A 22,182-nucleotide genomic window follows, 5' to 3' on the forward strand; every position below is an offset into this window, starting at 1 on the left:
ACTCTGAGTAATTGTAACAAGTTGTTAAGTGAGCATCCACTCCATGCCAACCATAGTTTTAAGTACGTGAGAGGGGCATGGGTTCCCCAATTTGTCCACTTTGGAATCACCTGATTACTGAAGAGCTTAAACAAATACAGTTGACCCTTGAACAATTTGGCAGTTAGGGGTGTCGATCCCCTGTGCAGTCAAAAATCAGAATATAACTTTTGACTCCCCCAAAACTTAACTACTGATAGCCTGCTGCTGTCTTAATGATAGCATAAACAGTTGATTAACACATACTTTGTGTGTTAAGATATGTATTAACACATGTTTATGTGTTTTATTATTATTATTTTTTGAAATGGAGTCTTGCTGTGTCACCCCCCAGGCTGGAGTGCAGTGGCGCCATCTCTGGTCACTGCAGCCTCCACCTCCTGGGTTCAAGCAATTCTCCTGCTTCAGCCTCCTGAGTAGCTGGGATTACAGGCACACGCCACCACACCTGGCTAATTTTTTTTTATTTTTAGTAGAGACGGGGTTTCACCAGGTTATCCCAACATCACGTGATCCGCCTGCCTTGGCCTCCCAAAGTGCTGGGCTTACAGGTGTGAGCCACTGCACCTGGCAAATGTTTTATATACTGTATTCTTACTATCAGGTAAGCCAGAGAAAAAATACTAAGAAAATCATAAGGAAGAGAAAACGTATATTCAGTAAGTGGAAGTGGATCATCATAAGGTCTTCATGTTGAGTAGGCTGAGGAGGAGGAGGAAAAAGAGGACTTGGTTTTGGTGTCTCGGGTGGCAGAGGCAGAAGAAGTAGAGGAGGTGGAAGGGGAGGCAAGAGAAGCAGGCTCACATAGTGTAACTTTATGGAAATTTATCATAGTTTCTGTCTCACCTTTTTGCTCTTCCATTTCTCTAAAAATGATTCTATATGGTACCAATCCTTTCACCATTTGCTTTAGTTTCAGTGCCCATATTGTATAGAAGGGTCCTTGTCATAAAAGAAGTCAGAAGCAGTCTTTAATAATCAGAACCTTTCTGCTAGATTGTCTGATGTCATTTTCTTTTCTGGCATTCCTTCTTCTACATCTTCTCCCTCGTCATTTGACACTGGTTTGGAAGCACTCATCTCCACCAAGTTGTCTTCTGTTAATTCCTCTGGTGTGGTGTCTGTTAGCTCTTGAATTTAAGATCTATATTTTGAAACCCTTCACCTCCAACCTTTTTTTTTTTTGCCACATCCACAATCTCTTTTATGATTTTCTTGATTGGCTCTGTCATGAATACTGTGAAGGATTTGCCTACTTCTCTTCTTACTAATAAATGTCCTTGGTGACATTTTTCTTTTTCCCAGAACAGGGCACTTTCATCTACATTAGAAATCTATTCAGGCAGATGTTCTTTCTCCTCAATAATTTACTTAATGGCAGCTGGGAACTTGTTTACTGACTCATGGATGGCAGAAGCTGCTTCTCCTGTTATCTTGACATTTTAAAGCCAAATCTTTTTCTAAAATTATCAAACCATCCTTGGCTGGCATTAACTTCTTCAGCTTTAGATCTTTCACCTTCCTTTTGTTTGATCTTGTCATGAAATGACTTTGCTGTTTCTCAAATCATTTTAGAGATAATAAGTATGCCTTTATTATAGCAATCCTTTACCCACATGAAAGCTGCATTTTCAAAACAAGAAAAAAGGTACTTTGCAGGAAGTGCGAAGTTTTCATGCCTGCTGGCATAGCTGCAGAGATGGGTTAATGAGTTTCGTTTCTTTTTTTTTTATTTTTTTATTATTTTTTTTAACAGTGGATTAAGCTGGATTCATTCATCTTGAAATGGCTGGCAGCCACAGCTTCAGGTTTCAGTCTGTGGTACCTAACAAACAATTTGACTTTTTCTTGTAATGTCATGACTCCTTTCTGCTTCTTAGGAGCTTTCTTGTAATGTCATCACTTCCAGCATCACTAGTGGCACTTCATCTGGGTCCTATGGTGTTATTCAAAGTTTGTGGTATGGCACTAATCACAACAAAAAATACATAAGAACTGGGAGAGATCCTTTTGTTCTGTGATAGGCAATTTATTGGGGCGATGAACTGCTCCTGTGGAGATAATTAGTGTCACGTGGCATTTTAGGTGGATACTCCGCAACACCTGAACTCACTATAATAGCAAGAGGAGGTGGCAAAGAGGTTACTACAGTAGTATAGTATGTGCTACAGTTAATTTTGTGCAGTTATGATTTAACACTATACATTTTTTTCCCCCTGAGACCAGGTCTCACTCCATTGCCCAGACTGGAGTGCAGTGGCATGACGTTGGCCCACTGCAACCTCAACCTCCCAGGCTCAGGTGATCCTCCCACCTCAGTCTCCCAAGTAGCTGGGATTACAGATGTGGGCAACCACACCTGGCTAATTATTTATTTTTTTGTAGAGATGGACTTTCTCCATGTTGTCCAGTCTGGTCTTGAACTCCTGAGCTTAAGCCTCAGCCTCCCAAAGTGCTGGGATTACTGTTGTGGGCCACTGTGCCTGGCCCATCTTTACATTTGTTTACATTTCTCTTAACTATGAATGATGTGCTATATGGTTTGTGTTTGTAAGTTTTCATGAATTTTAACTTTTTATATTTTATGTTTGTAAATGATAAAATAGGCTAGTATCTAAATATATTTTATGTATTCATGACAGGGCTAGCCTTTTCTTTCTTTTTTTTTCTTTTTGAGGCAGAGTTTCGCTCTTTCACACAGGCTGGAGTGCAGTGGTGCGATCTCGGCTCACTGCAAGCTCCGCCTCCTGGGTTCACCCCATTCTCCTGCCTCAGCCTCCTGAGTAGCTGGGACTACAGGCACCCGCCACCACACCCGGCTAATTTTTTTGTATTTTTAGTAGAGACGGGGTTTCACCGTGTTAGCCAAGGATGGTCTCTATCTCCTGACCTTGTGATCCACCTGCCTCGTCCTCCCAAAGTGCTGGGACTACAGGCATGAGCCACTGCACCTGGCCACCTTTTCTTAATTTTTTGGTATTTCTAGGCTATGTGGTTCATCTATAAGTTTGTTCAAATCATCACGAATCTCCAAAAATTTTTCCAGTATATTTATTGAAAAAAAGCCATGTGTAAGTGGACCTGTGCATTTAAACCCGTGTTCAAGGATCACCTGTACTGCTGCTTGTCACCCAACCCTACACATTGTGACTTAATTGGTCTGAGGTGTGGCTTGGGCATTGGATGTTATAAAAAAAATCCCAGGATGATTCTTAAATTCAGACAAGTTTGAGAACCTCTAAACTAGGGAATTGCAAAGAAACATGTCACAAAGTCCCTATCTTTTGGTCACCATTTCTTATGGTGTCTCTACACTCATTCTTCTAAAGATCTTTTTCTCTTACATATTGCATAGAAAGATTATTTTGGGGAGATGTACAATTAGCTGTACTGCGTAGGTTACATAGTGATGTCATTAAGATCACAGGTTTTACATTCTTCCCTCAGGAGTTTACATATATAATGTGGTTTTGAATTATTATTAGTATTATTTTTGCCATCCATGAAACTTCAGTGAATGGGAGATGCTAGGGAAAAGTCAGAGTACCGGGGTTCAAAAATAGCCTTGTTTTACTGCCAAGTTTGTAAGAATTGGACTTTTGTGTGTGGTGTCTTTTTTCTTTTGCTATTGGTTACGGTTTTAATCTAAGTACAGAACTTCACTGTAGTTGATCATCAGTGGATGTGGATGTTTTTGTAAACCTGTGCTGCAGGAGTGAGGGGTTGGGGTGGGGCTAGAGGGAACCAAAGATGGAAAGAGGTGAAGAGAAGACCATGTTTAGGAGCCTTACTCCCTATTTTGAAGGGAATGTAGAGAAAGCATAGCTTTTTTTTTTTTTAAAGAGCCAGAAGGAACTATAGGCATCAGATACCCCAGCCCCTATTCTTTGCTTTAACTTGTTCAGCCCCCAACTTGGAACCTGACTGTACTGACATTTGCAGTTAGTAGAGGTCTTCTAGGATGCCACCTGGAGGGTGGAGGGAGGTTTGGAACTTATATTCTTAAAGAACCTTTCATGTTACAAAAGAAGTCATAAAGTCAGATGAAGTTGAGGTGGTTAACCGTGAAATGGAGGAAGTTTTACCACTGTCTCTCTCCCTTTTCTTGGGGGTTAGGAGGGTAGGATGTAGAGTGGCAGAACTTAACAGCTGAATGCAATTAGAGGTATTATAGCTGCACATTTATTAAGTTGGCTGAAGTGGGAAAAATCACATGAAGAAACACAAATGGGAATAGACTTGTGTTAACCAGGTAAAACTACCTGAACTGGTCATTATTCATTCATGGACAGAGTGCCTCTTCATTTAGCCTAGTGTATATTTGTTAGCACGTGAAGATCCTTTACAAGCTTTTGTTGACTTTGGAGAACGGATTTTCACCATCAAGCTGTTTTCCTTAGTGTTTCAGAGTTTGTGACATGTTCAGATGCCCTTCAGAAGATGAATTTGTCATTCCTTTATCTCTTGTGCCTTATCTTTTATCCAACTGATAAACATTTTTTGGTTAACAGTACATAGAAAGTTTTAAAGCCCTCATATGCAGCTCTGATTAGTTCATTGTGATAGGGGTAACTTTTTAGAGATTTTTAGAGATTTTAATTAAATGGCTGATTGTTTTCTTGATGTAAAAGTGAATTCATGCAGTAAAAAATAGCCATGATTATTTTGAGTAACCAGTAATAAAACATTATAGAATAGACATTTTCTTTAAAGTATGTTTGCAATTTTAACCTGTTTATTCATCAGTGTAGTTGATTGTTTTATGGCCATCCATAATGATATTTTGGATCACAGAAATTCATATCCTTTTCTAAAGTTGACTTTAAAAATGTATAAGTAATTTGTCAGTACAACACGGTAAGTGCTAGATTAGCACTTATGCTCCCTCAGGGTAGGTGTTATATTTTCTGCATTTTTGTAAGTCTAAGATCAGGCATATAACATGGCCTCAGTAAATTCTGAAAGAGTGAGGGTAGGAAGAAAAGATATGTGCTTATCACCTTTTCTATTATCTCATAATTTAATAATTATTGTCATACGTTTTGAGAAACATGTTTCTTAACAGTGTGAATATATGTTTAAACTTTGTGAAAGACTGGCTTGTTTTAAATTTCAGCTGCTGCATTTTTTATCACCTATGAATATGTGAAGTGGTTTTTGCATGCTGATTCATCTTCATATTTGACACCTATGAAACATATGTTGGCTGCCTCTGCTGGAGAAGTGGTAAGTAACAAGTTTTGTGTATAAAATACCTCAGAAATGCACATCATGCGTATATTTTCAGTACATATTTATTTCATTTTTTAAAAATTATTTTTAAATTATGAAAGTCATAAATGGCAATAAATGTAAATGGATTAAATATGACAGTTCGAAGATAGAGCCTGACAACTAAAAGATAGAGCCTTATATAGGACAGAAGAAGAATTCTAGCTATGTGTAATTTACAAGAGACAGATCTAAAACATAATTATATGGAAAAAAGACAAAGAGTGGAAGAAAATATTCATTCGAATTGTGACAGCTTTGTATTGTGTCAGCACAACTGAGCTGGAACTACTTTTCCAAGAATTTCCTTTCCAAAATAGTTTCAGTTTGGGTCAGCCACAAGAGAAATTTGCATGTTCTTTGTAAGGCAGAAGTGAAGAGCTGTATTTCTGCTCAGAAGGTTGGTATATGGTCAGGCACTGTTGCAGCTCACACACCCTGTCACTGACTTGGCTGTATCACCATGTTGGCGTTTGGCTTCCAGCTCCTCCAGCTCCCAGTGGTTCTTCTCCATCAGCTTCTCCAAATTCTAGGTCAGATTTGTGGGCTCTGTCATGAAGGGTGCCAGCTTATACTGCAAGTTCTCTGTCACAGGTTGGTGAGAAATAAATGTGACTTCCAGTCTGTCCTTGTTCTTCCCCAACTTCACATCCATCTTTCCTTCCCTGTTGCCTGCCCTTTGATTTCTATCCCAACACTAGATGCAGAAGCAACAGCCCTATACAAACTGCTTAATTAGCTCCCATAATTGCTGGTCAAATCTCTATAATCCTTATCCTTATCACTCATAGTGGTTTTGCTTCTGTGATGAAACCTTAACTGATAGAGAAATACTAATTGAAAAATAGTTTGTGGAATAATATTAATATTAGGGAAAAATACGTAAGGCAAAAAACCAAGAGACCAGTGCACAATGATACTGGAACAGTTCTTTCAGGAGGTATAACAAGCCCGAACCTGCACTGAATAACTTAGTCTCAAAACATATAAAGCAAAAACTGACAGAATTTTACGGAGAAATGAAGAAAACTATAGTCTTAGTTGGAGATAGTCACATCTCTCTCTCGAAGTAGGCATAAACTTACTAAGGCCATAGAAGATTTGAACAACACAATGACAAGATTGGTCTGTTGATACATGTAAAACTTTGCACCCAACAAGTGAAGAAGATAGACTTTTTCAAGCATAATTGGAACTTAATAAAAATAACAGTAGCCCACAGGGCCAGTTTTAGTGAATACTGCAGAGACAGTGTCATTACAGATCATTAGTTGTGTCATTATAATGAAGTAAAATTGGAAACAGTGACAAAAAATAGGCAGTCTGTTCCTACCATGTGTTTAAAAACCAAACTCGTGGCCAGGCACGGTGGCTCACGCCTGTAATCCCAGCACTTTGGGAGGCCAAGGTGGGTGGATCATGAGGTCAGGAGATCGAGACCATCCTGGCTAACATGGTGAAACCCCGTCTCTACTGAAAATACAAAAAAAAAATTAGCCGGGTGTGGTGGTGGGTGCCTGTAGTCCCAGCTACTTGGGAGGCTGAGGCAGGAGAATGGCATGAACCCGGGAGGCAGAGCTTGCAGTGAGCCGAGATCAAGCCACTGCACTCCAGCCTAGGCGACAGAGCGAGACTCTGTCTCAAAAAAACAAAAAACAAACAAAAAACTCTTTTGTAAATAATTTCAGTCAAAGTAGAACACAGTACTGTAAGTGGTAAGTGGAAGTGATATTTATTTTTTGTTTTTATTTTTGAAGAGATGGGGGTCTCTTTATGTTTTCCAGACTGGTCTCGAACTCCTGGTGTCATGTAGTCCTCCTGACTCAGCCTCCCAAAGTACTGCGATCATAGGCATGACCCACTGTGCCTGGCCAAAAGTGATATTTTAAACCGAAATCATAAACACAGTTATGATTAAAAAAAAAAAAAAAAACAAAACCTCAAAACTAATGCAGAGGAGAAATGTATAATACAAATAAAAGTTTCTTCATTCCCCTCATTAACTTATCTTTCTCCCTACCCCTTCTGCACAATACTGAGGGACAGCCTTTTATGTTGCTTATTAGTGTTATTTTCAAATCACACAGCCTGGTATTCATGCAGTCTTATTAAACCCCCATCCTTGTGATGGGCATAGTAGAAATGGACAACACAGTGAAGATAAAGGTCTTAAGTTTGTAAGCCTTTTATCAAATCACCCTTTTCTTTGTAATTAGAAAAGTAATGGCATATGTTTACATAGGAAACTTGGGAAATGAATTAACCTTTATAACATTTACATTAAAAATTGTGTTATATTGTGAATTTGTTTTTGATGCACTTTTTTTCTTTAGGAAGTTTGAACAAGAATCTACAAACTGTTTAGTAACCTAATATTCCTTGTTTAAGAATATAGTGAACTGGGGATATGGAAAGAGAGGTAACACAAAAGTAAAAATTAACATGAAGAAGATTTTTTTTTAAAGAAACCAGCTTTATTGAGATACAGTTCACATACCATACAGTTCACCCCTTTAAAGTGTACAATTCAGTGGTTTACACCGTATTCACAGAGTTGTACAACCATTGCCAGCGTCCATTTTAAAACATCTCTCCCCAAAGGAAGCTCTTACCCATTGCAGTCACAATCCCCATTTCACCTCAACCCTCCCCACTCCTAGGCAACCACTGGTCTACTTTCTATCTCTATGAATTTGCCTATTTTGGACATTTGATATAAATGGAATCCTACAATATGTGGTCTTTTGTTACTGACTTTTTTCAGCTAGTGTAGTGTTTTCCAAGTTCATCCGTGTTGTAGCATCTGTTAGTACTTCGTTTCTTTTTAAAATTAATTTAGGTGATTATGTCCTGACACACAGTCTCGTTATATGCAGTTAGTCTGGAGTATGTATACTTACATTTGTTGATACATTGTTGAGAGCAAGCAACAAAAAAAGAACCTGGCCACTTCATTTCACCTGGGGCCATCTTGCCTGAAAGCTATTTTGCCATGTTGAAGGGCAGGCTTTCTTCAGTTTATAAACTTTCTGTCCAAAAAAATAGGAAGTGATATAATAGGTAGGGCAAATAGTAGCTATTAGATTTCTCATGTTAATCATACATCTTTTTATTTGTAGAAAGTCATTTATATTCTGATGCTCCTAGTATCTGTAACTAATATTTTAAAAAATTGGAGCCTTGGAAAACGCTCTAAGTTTCTAAGATTTCCAAATATTATGTCATAACATTTGATATGTGGACTGTTAGGCATGGGAGGTGGGGTAGGTAGATTTTAGAATTAGGAAACAAGTATCCATGAGACTGGAGATACAACAGATAAGGACATTCTTACCTACATTGTGTCTCTTGGGTGTTCTGTGGTCCCTGAGCTGGTAAGGCCAATTATCAAACACCTGTTTATAGTTGCTATGGAGCTGGGCTCTTGGTAATTTGCCCATGTTGGCTTCAGACTCTTGGCCTCAAGGGATCCTCAGTAGCTGAGACTACTGGTGTGTGCCACCAGGCCTGGCAGTTCCTAGAGAATCTTTGTTTTTGTTTTGTTTAAGACGGAGTCTTGCTCTTTCGCCCATGCTGGATTGCAGTGACGCGATCTCGGCTCACTGCAACCTCCGCCTGCCGGGTTCACGCCATTCTCCTGCCTCAGCCTCCCGAGTTGCTGGGACTACAGGCACCTGCCACCACACCCGGCTAATTTTTTTTTGTATTTTTAGTAGAGACAGGGTTTCAGCGTGTTAGCCAGGATGGTCTCGATCTCCTGACTTCGTGATCTGCCCACCTCAGCCTCCCAAAGTGCTGGGATTACAGGTGTCAGCCACCGTGCCGGGCCCCTAGAGAATCTTAAGAGGACAATTGGTCAGCAGTGGGTACATAGATTTAGGACTTTACACATGAAATACTTCTTGATGTTGACTATTTAAATATATATATATATATATATATATATATGCACACACACACAAATGCACACACACATATTTACAAATGAATGAATGATGGGGTCTCACTCTGTCACCCAGGCTGAAGAGCAGTGATGTGGTCCCAGCTGCTGTAGCCTGTAACTTCTGGGCTCACGTGATCCTCTCACTTTAGCCTCCTGACTAGCTGGGACTGTAGGCAGGTGCCACTATGCCTGGCTAATTTTTTAAAACAATTTTGTAAAGATGGGGTCTTACTATGTTTCCCAGGCTAGTCTTGAACTCCTGGCTTCAAGCAATTCTTCCACTGTGGCCTTCCAAAGTGCTGTAATCCAGACATGAGACGCTGCACCCTGCCAATATTGACCTTAAATGGACTTTAAATTCAGTTATGGTTTAGTACGCTGAGAAGTTTGCCAAATTTATGAAGTTTGTGGAAATATTGGTTCTGATGCTCTAATAATCTTTGATCTTAAACTTCCTGAAGCCATTCAGTATGAATTTTCTCAATAAATGCTTATATACATATTACGCCTTTCTTTTTTTAGTAACCTGTTTTAGTCTCATAGAAGATAAACTTTTGATTTCAGATTCATGGAAGTGTGGTTGCTAAGATTAAGAGAAACCAACAGGTGAATTTAGAGGACATAAGTTTTCATTTGTAAAATAAAAAGAAATAGGAATAGAAAACATTTATAGCTGTCAATGGTCAGAAAGGTATAGTAACCTAGAGATTATAAGAAATACTTTAGTGCAATCATTATTCTGTAACACATTTGCTTTGATAGATTATTATGTTAGACAGATTCCTTAGAGACAATAACATATTTTGTTTGTGTTGAATATAGCCACAGTTACTTTCTTGTAGCAACTATTAAAGAAACTTAGAAACAAAAGAACAGTGCCAAAATAATAACCATTCCCTGTAGCAACAGCTTGATTAAAACTTAATGATGAATCAATGAAACTATAATTACAACCTTCTACCTTATGTTTGCAATTTAGAGTACAGTAAAATCAGTCAAATAAGATTTAACATGTAACAATAGCAAGAGGGGTCCTGCTTGTGCCATTTTTATTAGGAAGATTGCTGTGCCAAATCTCTAAATCCCTACCTCAATAATTTTCCAGCTCAGTTTTCATCACACACAGAAAAAGCCCTTTGGGAAGTAGAATCTGTAATTAGATCAAAGGTTGGGGCAGGTTTACTTTAACGGTACATATGCTATAACATTCTAATGGTAGTGATTTTCTTTTCTTAAAAGGTTTTAAGATTTGACGTGTTGTATCTTATCCTACTTTTGTCTTTATTCATATTGTCAGAAATGAAAAAAACATTGAAATTTCTTCACCCTTGAAAGCAGCAACACTGTGAATGTAATGTATGTTCATAGGTGACATGTACATGTCCTCATACACTTAGATGCCGGTAGAGTGTCCTTTTCAAGTGTCCTTTATGGTCCTGTTCTCACTTGGGATTGAAAAAGCTAGGAAATAAATGATATCATGTTTTGTAAATGTTTTTCTGACAGCCTCTAACAGTACTTCCCCAAGAAGGCCCGACGAGCACCTGCCCATACTTCACCATCAATTGCGTAGGTAGCTAGTTACAAATGGGGATTTTTGGAGATGACACTAGGGTTCCTGTATTTTAAACACAATTTCTAGATGATTGTGCAACTCACCAATATTTAATGCCACTGATCTAGGCACATAAAACATCTGAACTTACACCCCAGTAGTAAATATTTTTACTGAATTGGCTCAGTAATTCCCTACATAATATTTTAGTAGGTGCACAACACTGGGTGTGGTGTACCACTTGTAGATCAAATGTGTTGTTCTTTCTGTTCTCCTCAAAATGACATATTTTAGACCTAAAAAGGCTAGTTTAATAAACTGGTTATTTTTGAGTGTGACAATGAACTCAGACATGTAGATTTGGATTTAACTGGAGTTAAAATGAGTTGGAACCTCAGTGAGGTTTTCTCCAAGGCCCATGCTGTCATAGAGCCTCGTAGGCGAAGGCAGCTTGTTTTATGGTTTAGCTCCTTTAGTAACTGACAAGGCTGTTGGACCCACTTTGTACCACAGTCCATTCCAGGGTCTCGTTTGGTATCAGCATATGGGGCAAACATGTTCTTATTCAGCTTTCCCACTGATTAAAGGATTGGACGCATAGATGCTGTGTGGTGTTTTTCAGCTCCAGAGCATGGTGCACATGTTACTGAGTTTTTCCCTAGTTGTGGCTTAAGCTGTTTTGTTTATCTACTTAATATCATGTTTTAAAAATGAGTACGTAGTATTCTTCATGATCTTCACTGGCCTTTTCTAAGAAGAACCACTGAGCAAGATAATAGAAGAAAGGTTGACAACTTTTGAAATGTATTTTATCTTTTGAATTAATCATGCTTTTGAAATATTCATCGATCAATACAGATTATCTCTCACTTGCAGTTGGAATATTTTGCCACATCTCTGCACAGTTGTATAATTGAGTCGTGGGGGATAGGTGAAGTAGAAGATAACACGGCTGCCCTGAGCCACAGTGAAGTGTAGCTGATGATGGTAATTGCTTGTATATAAAGATGAATGAAGGTTCATCAATAGTGTATGACTATTACCAGGAAACACAGAAGCTGAAACAGAACTGTCAGATACCTGAGTGCACTCAAACAAACACTTTTTTTGTTTGAGGTGTCTAAGCACATCCATGTATTATGGGACCTTTCACCCTGTTTTCCTGTCTGTTGACTTTTTCAGTGTGTCTGGGAGTCTTCCTTCAGGGCATTAAATACATAAGGCAGGCAGACTTTTAAATTCCTTCTTAGCAACCCTAAACCATAAGAATTACACAAAAAATTATCTCAACAATATAAAAAGCAATTTGTTTTCCAGACTCCTTTTATTTTGTATTATTTCCTCACTTGTGCGTCTTTGATTCTTTTTTGTAATAGGTTGCTTTTGTTCAGCTCATCTTAGATTCCTTCACCACTTCTATTGTCCTTACCTAGTGCTGTGGATTTAGATCTGAAGTTCCTAATACGTTCCAGGCATTGAGGATGAAATGACAGGATAAGATACTGCCTTTTAGAGGCTTGCTGTAAGTGCACTAAAGTGTTACAGGCATTTTTAAGAAAAGGAACTATAGACGGTCTGTGACTTACGATGGTTCTACTTAAATGACTTTACAATGGTGCAAGAGTGAGATGCATTCAATAGAAACTGTATTTCAGATTTTGCATTTTGATCTTTTCCCGGGCTAGTGATAGGTGATAAGATGCTCTCTGGCAATGCTGGGCAGTGCATGTCCCAGTCAGCTGTGCTGGTGTAAGTATTCTGAGCAAGTTTTAGGGAGGCAAGGTTAGAGCAATGATGTTCCATAGGTTGGGGGTATCACATGCATTTTCAACTTGAAACGTTTTCAACTTATGATGGGTTTATTGGGACATAACCCTGTCATAAATTGAGGGTCATCTGTACAAGGTAGAGTGAGAGACTGAAGGGAAGGAGTGGTTGGTTTTCTCCGGACTGGGGTAGATGGATGGGTGTTAATTCAGAAAAAGCCTCACAGAATAGCCAGGCTTTAAGCTGCATTTAATTTAATTCATTAAAAAAATTGTGCATCTATTTAAGGTATACAACACGATGTGGGATACATATAGATAGTAAAATGGTTGCCACAGTGAAGTAAGTCAACATATCCATCATTTAACATAATTACTCTTTTTGTTTTGTGTCTGTGGCAGGGCAGCTAAAATCTGATTTAGCAGGAGTCTCAGTTATAGTACAATTTTATTATCTTGCATTTAGAATAGGATGGTTTGTTAGGTGGGTGGGTGCAAGGAGGGGTGTTGGAGTTCTGAAAAGCCCTTGTTAGGTAGTTTTAAGTTCCATATGTTTGGAGCACAGTATGATAGGGTCACCCTGAGGCGAAGCAGGGGCTGAGAGCTATAGGGCCTTGCCTGCTATACTAAGGAGTTGGGACTTTTAACTTTTGATCAGACTTGTAATTTTAAAAGAGTCACCTGGCAGCTGTGTGGAGATAAGGAGACTATTAAAGGAATCCCCAGGAGAGAACCACAGCTGGGGCAGAGGGATGCAGAGGGAGAGAGTGAGTTCAAGAGATGTTAAAGAGGTAGAGCTGGTGGAAAGATGATCATTCTTTCAGGAGCCCTTCCAGCGACATCCTTCAGTGCGTTTTTCATCATGGATGCCTTTTAGTTTGTTGTGTCTATGTGTGTTGTGCACCTGCTTGAATTCTCCAATGGAGTCTACCGAGCTAAGTTGAATAAGCATGCCCCATCTTGCCAGTGGGCCCAGCCATCTGAGTCTGAGCTAACATGAAGAGAGGGAAAGAAGACGAAAGAGAGAGAGGGTCAGGACGGGAGGGTCAGGGCTTCCCCTGGCTTGGCATTATCTGTGTGTGGTTATGACCTTGCTTGTAGTTATTCATCTATAGTACAGGCATGAATGTGCTGAAGAGATTTATCAGGGAGGCCTGTAGAAAGGAAATTGTACCCCATCTGCGTCCCCGCCCCAGTTTCTCGATGAGTTCCTTGTCTAACATATTTCAGATTGTTTTCTGTTGTATGGATTTTCTTTTTCTAATATAGTATGCAGTGTTAGTTCAGATGGTATTGATTCATGACCTGGGAGAGTGTATTTCATTGATTTTTTTATTTAGTTAGTGGACAAAAAGGAAGGGAAGCTCTGTTAACTTTTTATTTAAGAGCTGCATGAGTTTATAGAACACAATTAAGTTGAGCTTTATAGGCACAATATGATTTTCATATAGGTTGATGAAGTTGAAGAAACGATTCTGAGCCACAGGAGTGTAACTTGGTCAGTTATTGCCACTGCATTGTAAATGGAAAGACTGAATACTACTCTCAAAGGACCAAAATACCAAAGGAGGTTAGGATTGGCCACTTCCAAGCGAGCCTGAACTCTGTCAGTGACAAATCCTTATTTCCTAAAATATTGCCTTGTTAAGATTAGGGTTCTTGAATTAAATGCAACTGTCACTTATTTGCTTTGGTTTGTGATTGTGTGCTTTTCAATATTTGAGTTGTATAGCTAATACTATTAATAGGTGCTAAGAGACACCGAATAAGAAATTTGATCCCCGTTTTTGAGGAGCATATAAGTAAGTTGGATCCATCTGTTAAATAACTAGGGAGTATTTGAGGATGTCTGTAGGGAGGTAGCATGGTATGGACCATGGGCTGTCAAGTTACACAGATCGGGGTCAGATTTGTGACTTGTCCACTTATTTGTCTGTAGGCCATTTACTTTCCTTCACTGAAATGCTGTTTTCCTCATCTTGAAAAAATAGGATTAATGCCATCCCAGTCACAGTTCTTACAAGGATGAAATTATACAGCACTTACAAAGTGTCCAGCCTAGCATCTGACACACAAAATGTTGAATAAACATTGGGTCTAGCCCCATTTCACACAAGTTGCTGAATGCGGCACGTTTTTAGAATTTCCTAGTTTTGGGAAAGGTATCTATTCAGAAGGTGAAAAAATTGAAATTCAAAGAAGATCAGTGATGTGCTCCAAGTTTCCCAGCTATTATTATTCCCAGCTAATAATAAAACGCCACTGCAGAATAAGTAATTAGATAAATATTTCTCTGTATACTTCCAGGAGCACCTCTGTTTTCTTTTTCATGTAGTATTTAAAAAATGGCAGAAGTAGCGGTAAGTATACTACTTGTGCAGTAAGGATTCACATCACTGGTTTCTTAAAAGGTCAGGTTCCAAAATTTGCCGTTGGTTACTGTGATAGGCAAAATAATGCCCCCCCCCATAAATATGTCCTAGTCCCCAAATCTCTGAATGTGTTTCTTCACATGGGAAAGAGATTTGGCAGATATTAAGAATGTTGAGATGGGGGCTGGGCGCAGTGGCTCATGCCTGTAATCCCAGCACTTTGGGAGGCTAAGGCGGGCGGATCATGAGGTCAGGAGATCAAGACTGTCCTGGCTAACATGGTGAAAGCTTGTCTCTAAAAAAAAAAAGCAAAAAAAAGTTAGCCGGGCATGGTGGTGGACGCCTGTAGTCCCAGCTACTCGGGAGGCTGAGGCAGGAGAATGGGGTGAACTTGGGAGGTGGAGCTTGCAGATCGCGCCACTGCACTCCAGCCTGGGTGACAGAGTGAGACTCCATCTCAAAAAAAAAAAAAAAAAAAAAAAATGTTGAGGTGGAAAGAGTTTTCTGGATTATCCACGTGGGCCCAGTCTAATCAGTAGGGTCCTTAGGAGAGGGGAGCGGGGGTCAGAGAGCTGAAGATGGTATACTGCTGGTCCAAAGATAGAGCGAGGGGCCACAAACCAAGGAGTGCAGGGGAGCCCTAGAAAGCAGGAAGTCAGCATTCCCTTGCAGCTTCCAGAAGGCATACTGCCTGACTGACATCTCTCGATCTTAGCTCAGGAAGACCCATTTTGGAATTCATACCTTCAGAATTATAGATAATAAGCTTATGTTGTAAGCCACTAAATGTGTGGTGATTTGTCAGAGCAGCAGTAGGAAGCAAATACAGTCACCATTGCCACCTCCTCAACGTTCACATTTTTGTATTGGTGGGAATCTATAAATCCATCCATGGGGTGTTTGTCACCTCCTGTGAAATCATGGCTCATTTCTGTTATGGAAAAATACAAAAGCAAAAAAGCCATTTGAGGCTTATCTTTTGGGTTGTATAAAATTCTGTGAACAAATTGTAGACACAGGGACTAAGTGTTGATAGAGTTATTTTCTTTGAGAAGACTTCCCTGTGTAGTCTGTATTACCCGTGACAGCAGTCTTGTCAGGCGAGGGAAGACTGATACCTACAACGATTGAACTTATTTGCGTGATTGGAAAGAGTCTTATAAGGGAGAAAGGTTTGATGAACATAGGTCCCAATGCAAGTAGGTAAAAATTAAAATCTAAGGAGTGTAAGTTAGGATTTGTAAATTGGTTTTGTCAACAGCTGTAATACCATTTATCAACAGAAGATGGCAGACTTGACACACAAATGAACTGTTGTAGAGGTTTTTGATTTTTTAAATGATGGTATAGAAAGAGATGCTAAATATTCTTAATTGGAAACCTGCTTTCTAAAGAGAATTTTGGGAATTACAAAGAGAATGTGGAAATGAAATACAAGTAAGCAAATTGCATTTCAAAAATCTTCATAGTTTCCAGGGGTCTCTCCCTGACCCCCTGTCTTACTAATTTGCCACTTTGAGTTTGCTCTGGAAAGTCCAAAGCAGCTTTTGCTTTGAATATGATGAAGCTTTGAGTGGCTCTGTTCAGTGTATTGTTAAATTTCTGTTGAATTTGTATTGAGTTGCCTGTTGAAACATGAAGCATTAGCTGAAATTAAACCTTGAACCTCTAAGTGCATCAGATGTGTGTAAGTATGACATCTTTATTGAAAAATAATTCTGGAGATGATAGTCAGAACACTTGGGTTTCACCCATGCTTCCTGAGCTAAGTAGCTCTCTGACCTTCAGCAACTTCTATGATCTCAGATTGATTTATATATAAAATGCTGACATAATTAGCTTCTAATATCAGAGGAATATTTGCAGGTAGTTGATGGAGTTTCTTGGAGAAAAAAAATCAGAATTTTTTTTGTGAACTATGTTGAAATAGTTGCAAAGAAGATGTAATGTTAATAAAAGGTATTATTGGGGATACTTAGGGACTTTGAAGAGCATTTCCAGGACTAGAGGACAAGGTGCAATTGTAAAACCCTGGTGGTGATGTGTTGAAGGAAGGGAACTTGGCTGTGGCAATGAAAGAACCAGGGGTTTTAGCAGCATCCATCTCTCTTTTCCTCCACTCAGTACCTAAAGTGAGGCCGAAGTTCACTGGAATTTTTTCCCTTTCAAATGTTTAGTTTTATGATTTGTAGTCTTGCATCTTGGGTTTTTGTTTTTGTTTAAAGAGACAGGATCTCATAGGTGGCCTAGGCTGGCTCCAAACTTGTGGCCTCAAGTTATCCTCCTGTCTTCACCTCCCTGAGTAGCAGGGGCAGCATGCATGTGCACCTGGTTCTTGGTGTTTCATTTAATAAATATCAAAAGGAAACTCAGTCCTTAGTTGCAGCAGTCAATTAAAAACAACAGAAAATATTTTATTTATGCCAAAGGAAGAAAAATCTTGGTAGCAGCATCATGATTTAATCAACATTTTAATCTAAGGTTTCATATTTTGGCATATTTAAGGAGGCCAGCATTGCATTTTGATTTTGATAAAGTATGGAGGGAGCATGTTTTTTTTTTTTTTTTTCCCTTTATGGAAAACCTTAGTAGTTCTTGTTTTTAAATAGAACTTTAACATTTAAAACATTCTTGGATTTAGTGAAAATGCCACCATTCCTGTGTCATGGATTCATACTGAACCTCAGATTTATAAGGAAAGAATGCTTTACAGAATGGATTTACCAAGAGACCCACAGATGACATTCTGTTTCCTTTCATAGAACCATAATACTGTAACATGTTTTTGTTCTTGTGCAGTGAAATACTCTGTTGTAGCTCAAATTCAAATCTAAGAAGGATCAGAGTTAATAGAAAACCAAATGGAAGGCTCCGGAGGTACTGGAGGAAGCAGAAGCATTACTTTGTAGCATCTCTCATGCCACAGTTGTCACCCAGCAGAAGTCAGGAAGCCATGCTGGGTGCTTTGTACCCCTCAGCTAGTTAGATTGATTTTTTATTGGAGAGGCTTTTCAAAGTTTTTCTTCTGCATCTGTGTTTTTAAGAACTAAAAACATAATAGTAAGAACTTGGAGGGTTATGAAGCATGAAGTTCCATAAATATTTATACCAAACCACAGAAGTAGACAATTCCTATTTTCTTCACATATTGGGGTCGGATTTCACTCTTGACCTCTTGAATTGAAAAATACAAGGAGTTATTATACCCTTTTCTTTCTCTTATTTTTTCTTATTTATTTATTTTCACTTCTTTAATGAGTTTTAGATGCTGGGAGCTGTCCTGTTAGGTTCATGTAGGTTTCATTGGACTTATGCCCAATTTTAGACCTTACTAGTAAGCTGTTTAATCTGTTTTTGTGGATTTATTGCTACTAAATTTATAATATGTCCTTTTTATCAAGGCTGATAGGTTGCCATCTAAAAGCATATTTTAAATTAGCCCTTTTATTTTATTTTTCTTCCTCACTTAAAATCTTTGGTCCATAATAAATACTTTTTTCCTTTGAAATTATGTTAAAAACTTGTGAAATAATAATAAATGCGAATTGTAGAGAATTTAGAAAATATAGGTAGGTAGAAAAGAAACATCTGTAATTCTACTCTGTTTTTTTCCCTACTGTTTACATAAGTATATGTATAGGCAATAAATATATGTAGAGGCAAAACAAAAAAAATTAGGCTGGACATGGTGGCTCTCGCTTGTAATTCCAGTGCTTTGGGAGGTTGAGGCAGGTGGATCACTTGAGGCCAGGAGTTTGGGACCAGCCTGGGCAACATAGCAAGATCCTTTCTCTACCAAAAGATGAAAAAATTAGCAGGGTGTGGTGGCACACCCGTAGTCCCAGCTCCACAAGAGGCTGAGATGGGAGGATCACTTGGGCCTAGGACTGAGGCTGCAGTGAGCTTTGACCATGCCACCTTACTGTAGTCTGAGTGACAGAATGATACCCTGTTTCTATGTATATTTATATGTGAATTCTAAAGTATGGAGAAGTCATTTCTGTGGAATTGATGATTTTTTTTTGCTGATTGGTTTCCTCCTGGCTAGTTTCATTTGTTTTCAACATAAAATAATACACCAGCTGATTAGTAAGTTTGGTGCATACCATCTTCTTGCTGTCAGGGTGCTTACAATTTAGTAGAAGAGGAAATATATTTCACAAACTATATGGTGTAAGCTAGTAAGTAAAAAAACGTCAGATAAGAAAGCTTATTTGGGAATTAAGAATACAGAGGGAGGGAATCTTTTGAGGTTAGATAAGGTATAATTTTGGAAAATTAAGAATTATAGAAATAAGGACCTAAAAAGATACCATAAAGATTTCTGGTCCAAGTCAAGTAAGAAAAATTATACGTATATGCATCTAATTGTATAAATATATACATTATTATTTATCAATTTTCTTCATTTTAAAATGAATTTAAAAAAAAGAAAAGACTCTGGAAGGCCAGGGAGACACCTGGGAATTCACTTGCAGAACTGGGGCCACAGTCTAGGGCTGCAGACCCTCAGCCAGACCACTGCTCATTCCTCCCTGGAGTTGAGCCCTGAACCAAAGATCCAGGTTTGATGCAGGAGTGACCCCGAGGCTGAGGGATGGGCCTGGTAAAGGGAGGTAGTCATAGACGGAGAGGCATGGGCTCGGGCCTCTGACTCTACCTTTTTTTCATTTCCTGTGGGGTCTTCATGTATTATTTCACTTCTTTGCTAGATTATCAGACTTTCTCTTGCTGATAGCACTTTCCCCCATTGTATGTGCAAATATTGACTGTGTTAAAACCACACTATTCCTTGACCCTGTGGCCCTCTTAACTCTGAATCCATCTCCTAACACCTAGCCATCTTCACACGACGGTAGTGTACACTTGCTCATCTCCCTCAATCCCTTATGAATTGACCGTAATGGATCTCCCACCCCAGCCACTCTATGGAAGCAATACCGGTGAACTCTGTAAACCTTCATATGTGCACTGCTTGAGACTCTTGATGCGTTGCTCTGCCAATCTCCATTTGAGGCTTCTGGCCCCCTTGCACATCAAGTAGGGTGCTTGGTTGCTTGCCATCAACATTGATCCTGGCTAACTTATGGAATGCAGAATATTTTTTGGAAGATTGGCAGACACTGTTGCCTTCCACTTCTCCTTTGCCCACAGAATACTGATTTGGTTTGTGTCTCATGTTCCTAACGCTTTGCTAGATCTAGATATCCTCCACCTCCCTAACAAGGGGTGGCCATGTCACACAACTCTGGCCAACACATGCATGGAGATGTCTGCGGGGGAAATCTGAGAAAAGGGCCTGTTCTTCTTGCCTTCAACTCTGTTGTGTGATGGGGTGGTGCTGGAGGACGTAAGAGCTGTCTTTTATTTGAGAGTCAGGATGCCCAGGATGAGAAGCCAGGAAGCTGGGTGGCTGGGCAGAAGGATAGGAAGAGCCTGGCATCTTGTTCACTTTGAAGTTCTGGACTAAAATTTCAACTGCCTGTCACCAAATAACTTAAGTGACTTAATGTCATTTATAGTCATGGTCCTGGCACTTGCATCTAAAAAAGCAATTATTTCTGTAAATGAATGTTCAGCTCTCCCGCTTGCTCCAAACAGCAGTGTTCAATGGAGATACAATGTAAGATGCAGGTGAAATTTTATATTTTCTAATAGCCACATTAAAAAAGGTGAAAACATCTGCTGGGATGAATTTTAATAACATATTTTATTAAACCAAACACATCCATGGTATTTAGATTTCACTGTATAATTAATGTAAAATAATTATTAATTGGGCATGGTGGCACCACCTACTCAGGAGGCCAAGGTGGGAGAATTGCCTGAGCCCAGGAGTTCAGGGCCAGCCTGGGCAACATAGTGAGACCTCATCTCTCTCTTTTTTCTTTTCTTTCCTTTTCTTTTTTTTTTTTTTAATTATTAACAGGATATTTTACATTAATTTTTTATAACAAGTTTTCAAAATCTGTCATTTAACACTTACAGAACATCTCAATTGTACTAGCCACTTTTCAAGTGCCCCATAGCCGCATGGGCTAGTGGCCTGCATATTTGCCAGCATAGCTCTAGAATCAGACCCCTGGACTGGAGTGTTTGATTAGCCAGACCTAACTCACCCGATTGTGGTCCTCCTGCCAGGGTAGGAGGGGAGAGACTGACTCTCTTTGTTTTTCCTAACTGGGAAGCCCCCCACACGTGAGAGTCGGAAGCTGGGCTGCCAGAGAAGGCAGGTGTGCCCTGCAACATTATGTACCCCCTTCCAGTGTTGCTTGCCCTTTAGAAATTTATGTTCCCAGGGTTCCATTATTGGCTTTGATCTTCCTTTTTGGTTCTCTCTTTGGGTGTTACTATCTGGTTTTAGCGATCACCTGTATGCTGATGACTTCCATATCTGTATTCGCATCCAAGAAAAAGTTACTTTCTAGTTTTATAGCCATATATTCATTTCTTGACTGGACATAGCCCCTTACTTGTCCCCCAGACTTCAACTCAGCCTTGCCTAGTCTGAACTTACCTCCCTTCTTCCCTGGACTGCTAATCTTATGTTTTGGGACCACCATATGCCTATTATCCAAACCAGAAACAGAAGCATCTTACTGTCTCCCTACTTCTTCACTCCTTAACCTCCTGTCAGTGACCAGGTCCGGTGCATTTTACTCCTTTTTCCTCAGATTTGACCTTCTCTGAGCCATATTCATTTCCAGATGTCTTTTATAGAACTGCTATAGCAGTCTCGTAACCCATCTTCTGCCTTCTGGCTCGTGGTCCCCCTTTGCTTCTTGCCTTCCTCCCCACCCTCCAGCTGTCCTGTGCATTGCAGCCAGAGTGATCTCCCTAAGCACACATCATTCCTCTGCTTCAGCTTTTTCGAGTGTTCCCACTGACTATGGAATGAAGTTTCAGCCCCTTAGCATGGTATACAGGGCCTTGTCTGTCCAGTCTTACTTGTCATTACTCCTGACCTTGCCCTTGCTGCTTTGGTAATACGGAATGGTGTGGGCAGCTGCCAGCTTTGGAATACTGTGTTGGTGGGACTGCCACTGATTCCCCTGAACACCCTGCTTTTGTATTTATGTACTTTCTTCTATTGTTCATTCTTCCCACTGTGCCCTTTCCACCTTTCTTGCCAGCTCATTCCGGCTCATCCAGAAGGTTCTATAATGGTGTAATCTTGGGCAGTTTCTCTGAATCTGGGGGTTGGACTAAATACCCCTCCTCCACATTTCCCATAAT

At 39.5% G+C, this 22,182-nt stretch overlaps 1 protein-coding gene across 5 annotated transcripts in view; it reads left to right on the forward strand.

The window, feature by feature from the left end:
* The window catches only part of SLC25A26 (solute carrier family 25 member 26), a 189,088-nt gene that overhangs the window by 47,493 nt on the left and 119,413 nt on the right, over window positions 1-22,182 (forward strand). For 4 of the 5 annotated variants that reach the window (XM_055110129.1, XM_055110127.1, XM_055110128.1 and 1 more), the window contains one exon: window positions 5,156-5,265. The exons of the other annotated variant lie outside the window; for it this stretch is intronic. In XM_055110129.1, coding sequence (XP_054966104.1) covers window positions 5,156-5,265 — 110 coding nt within the window. The remainder of the gene's footprint in view (window positions 1-5,155; window positions 5,266-22,182) is intronic. 5 annotated transcript variants of the gene reach the window in all.

This window comes from Pan paniscus, chromosome 2 (genome assembly GCF_029289425.2).
Source record: "Pan paniscus chromosome 2, NHGRI_mPanPan1-v2.0_pri, whole genome shotgun sequence".
Classification (NCBI taxonomy): domain Eukaryota; kingdom Metazoa; phylum Chordata; class Mammalia; order Primates; family Hominidae; genus Pan; species Pan paniscus.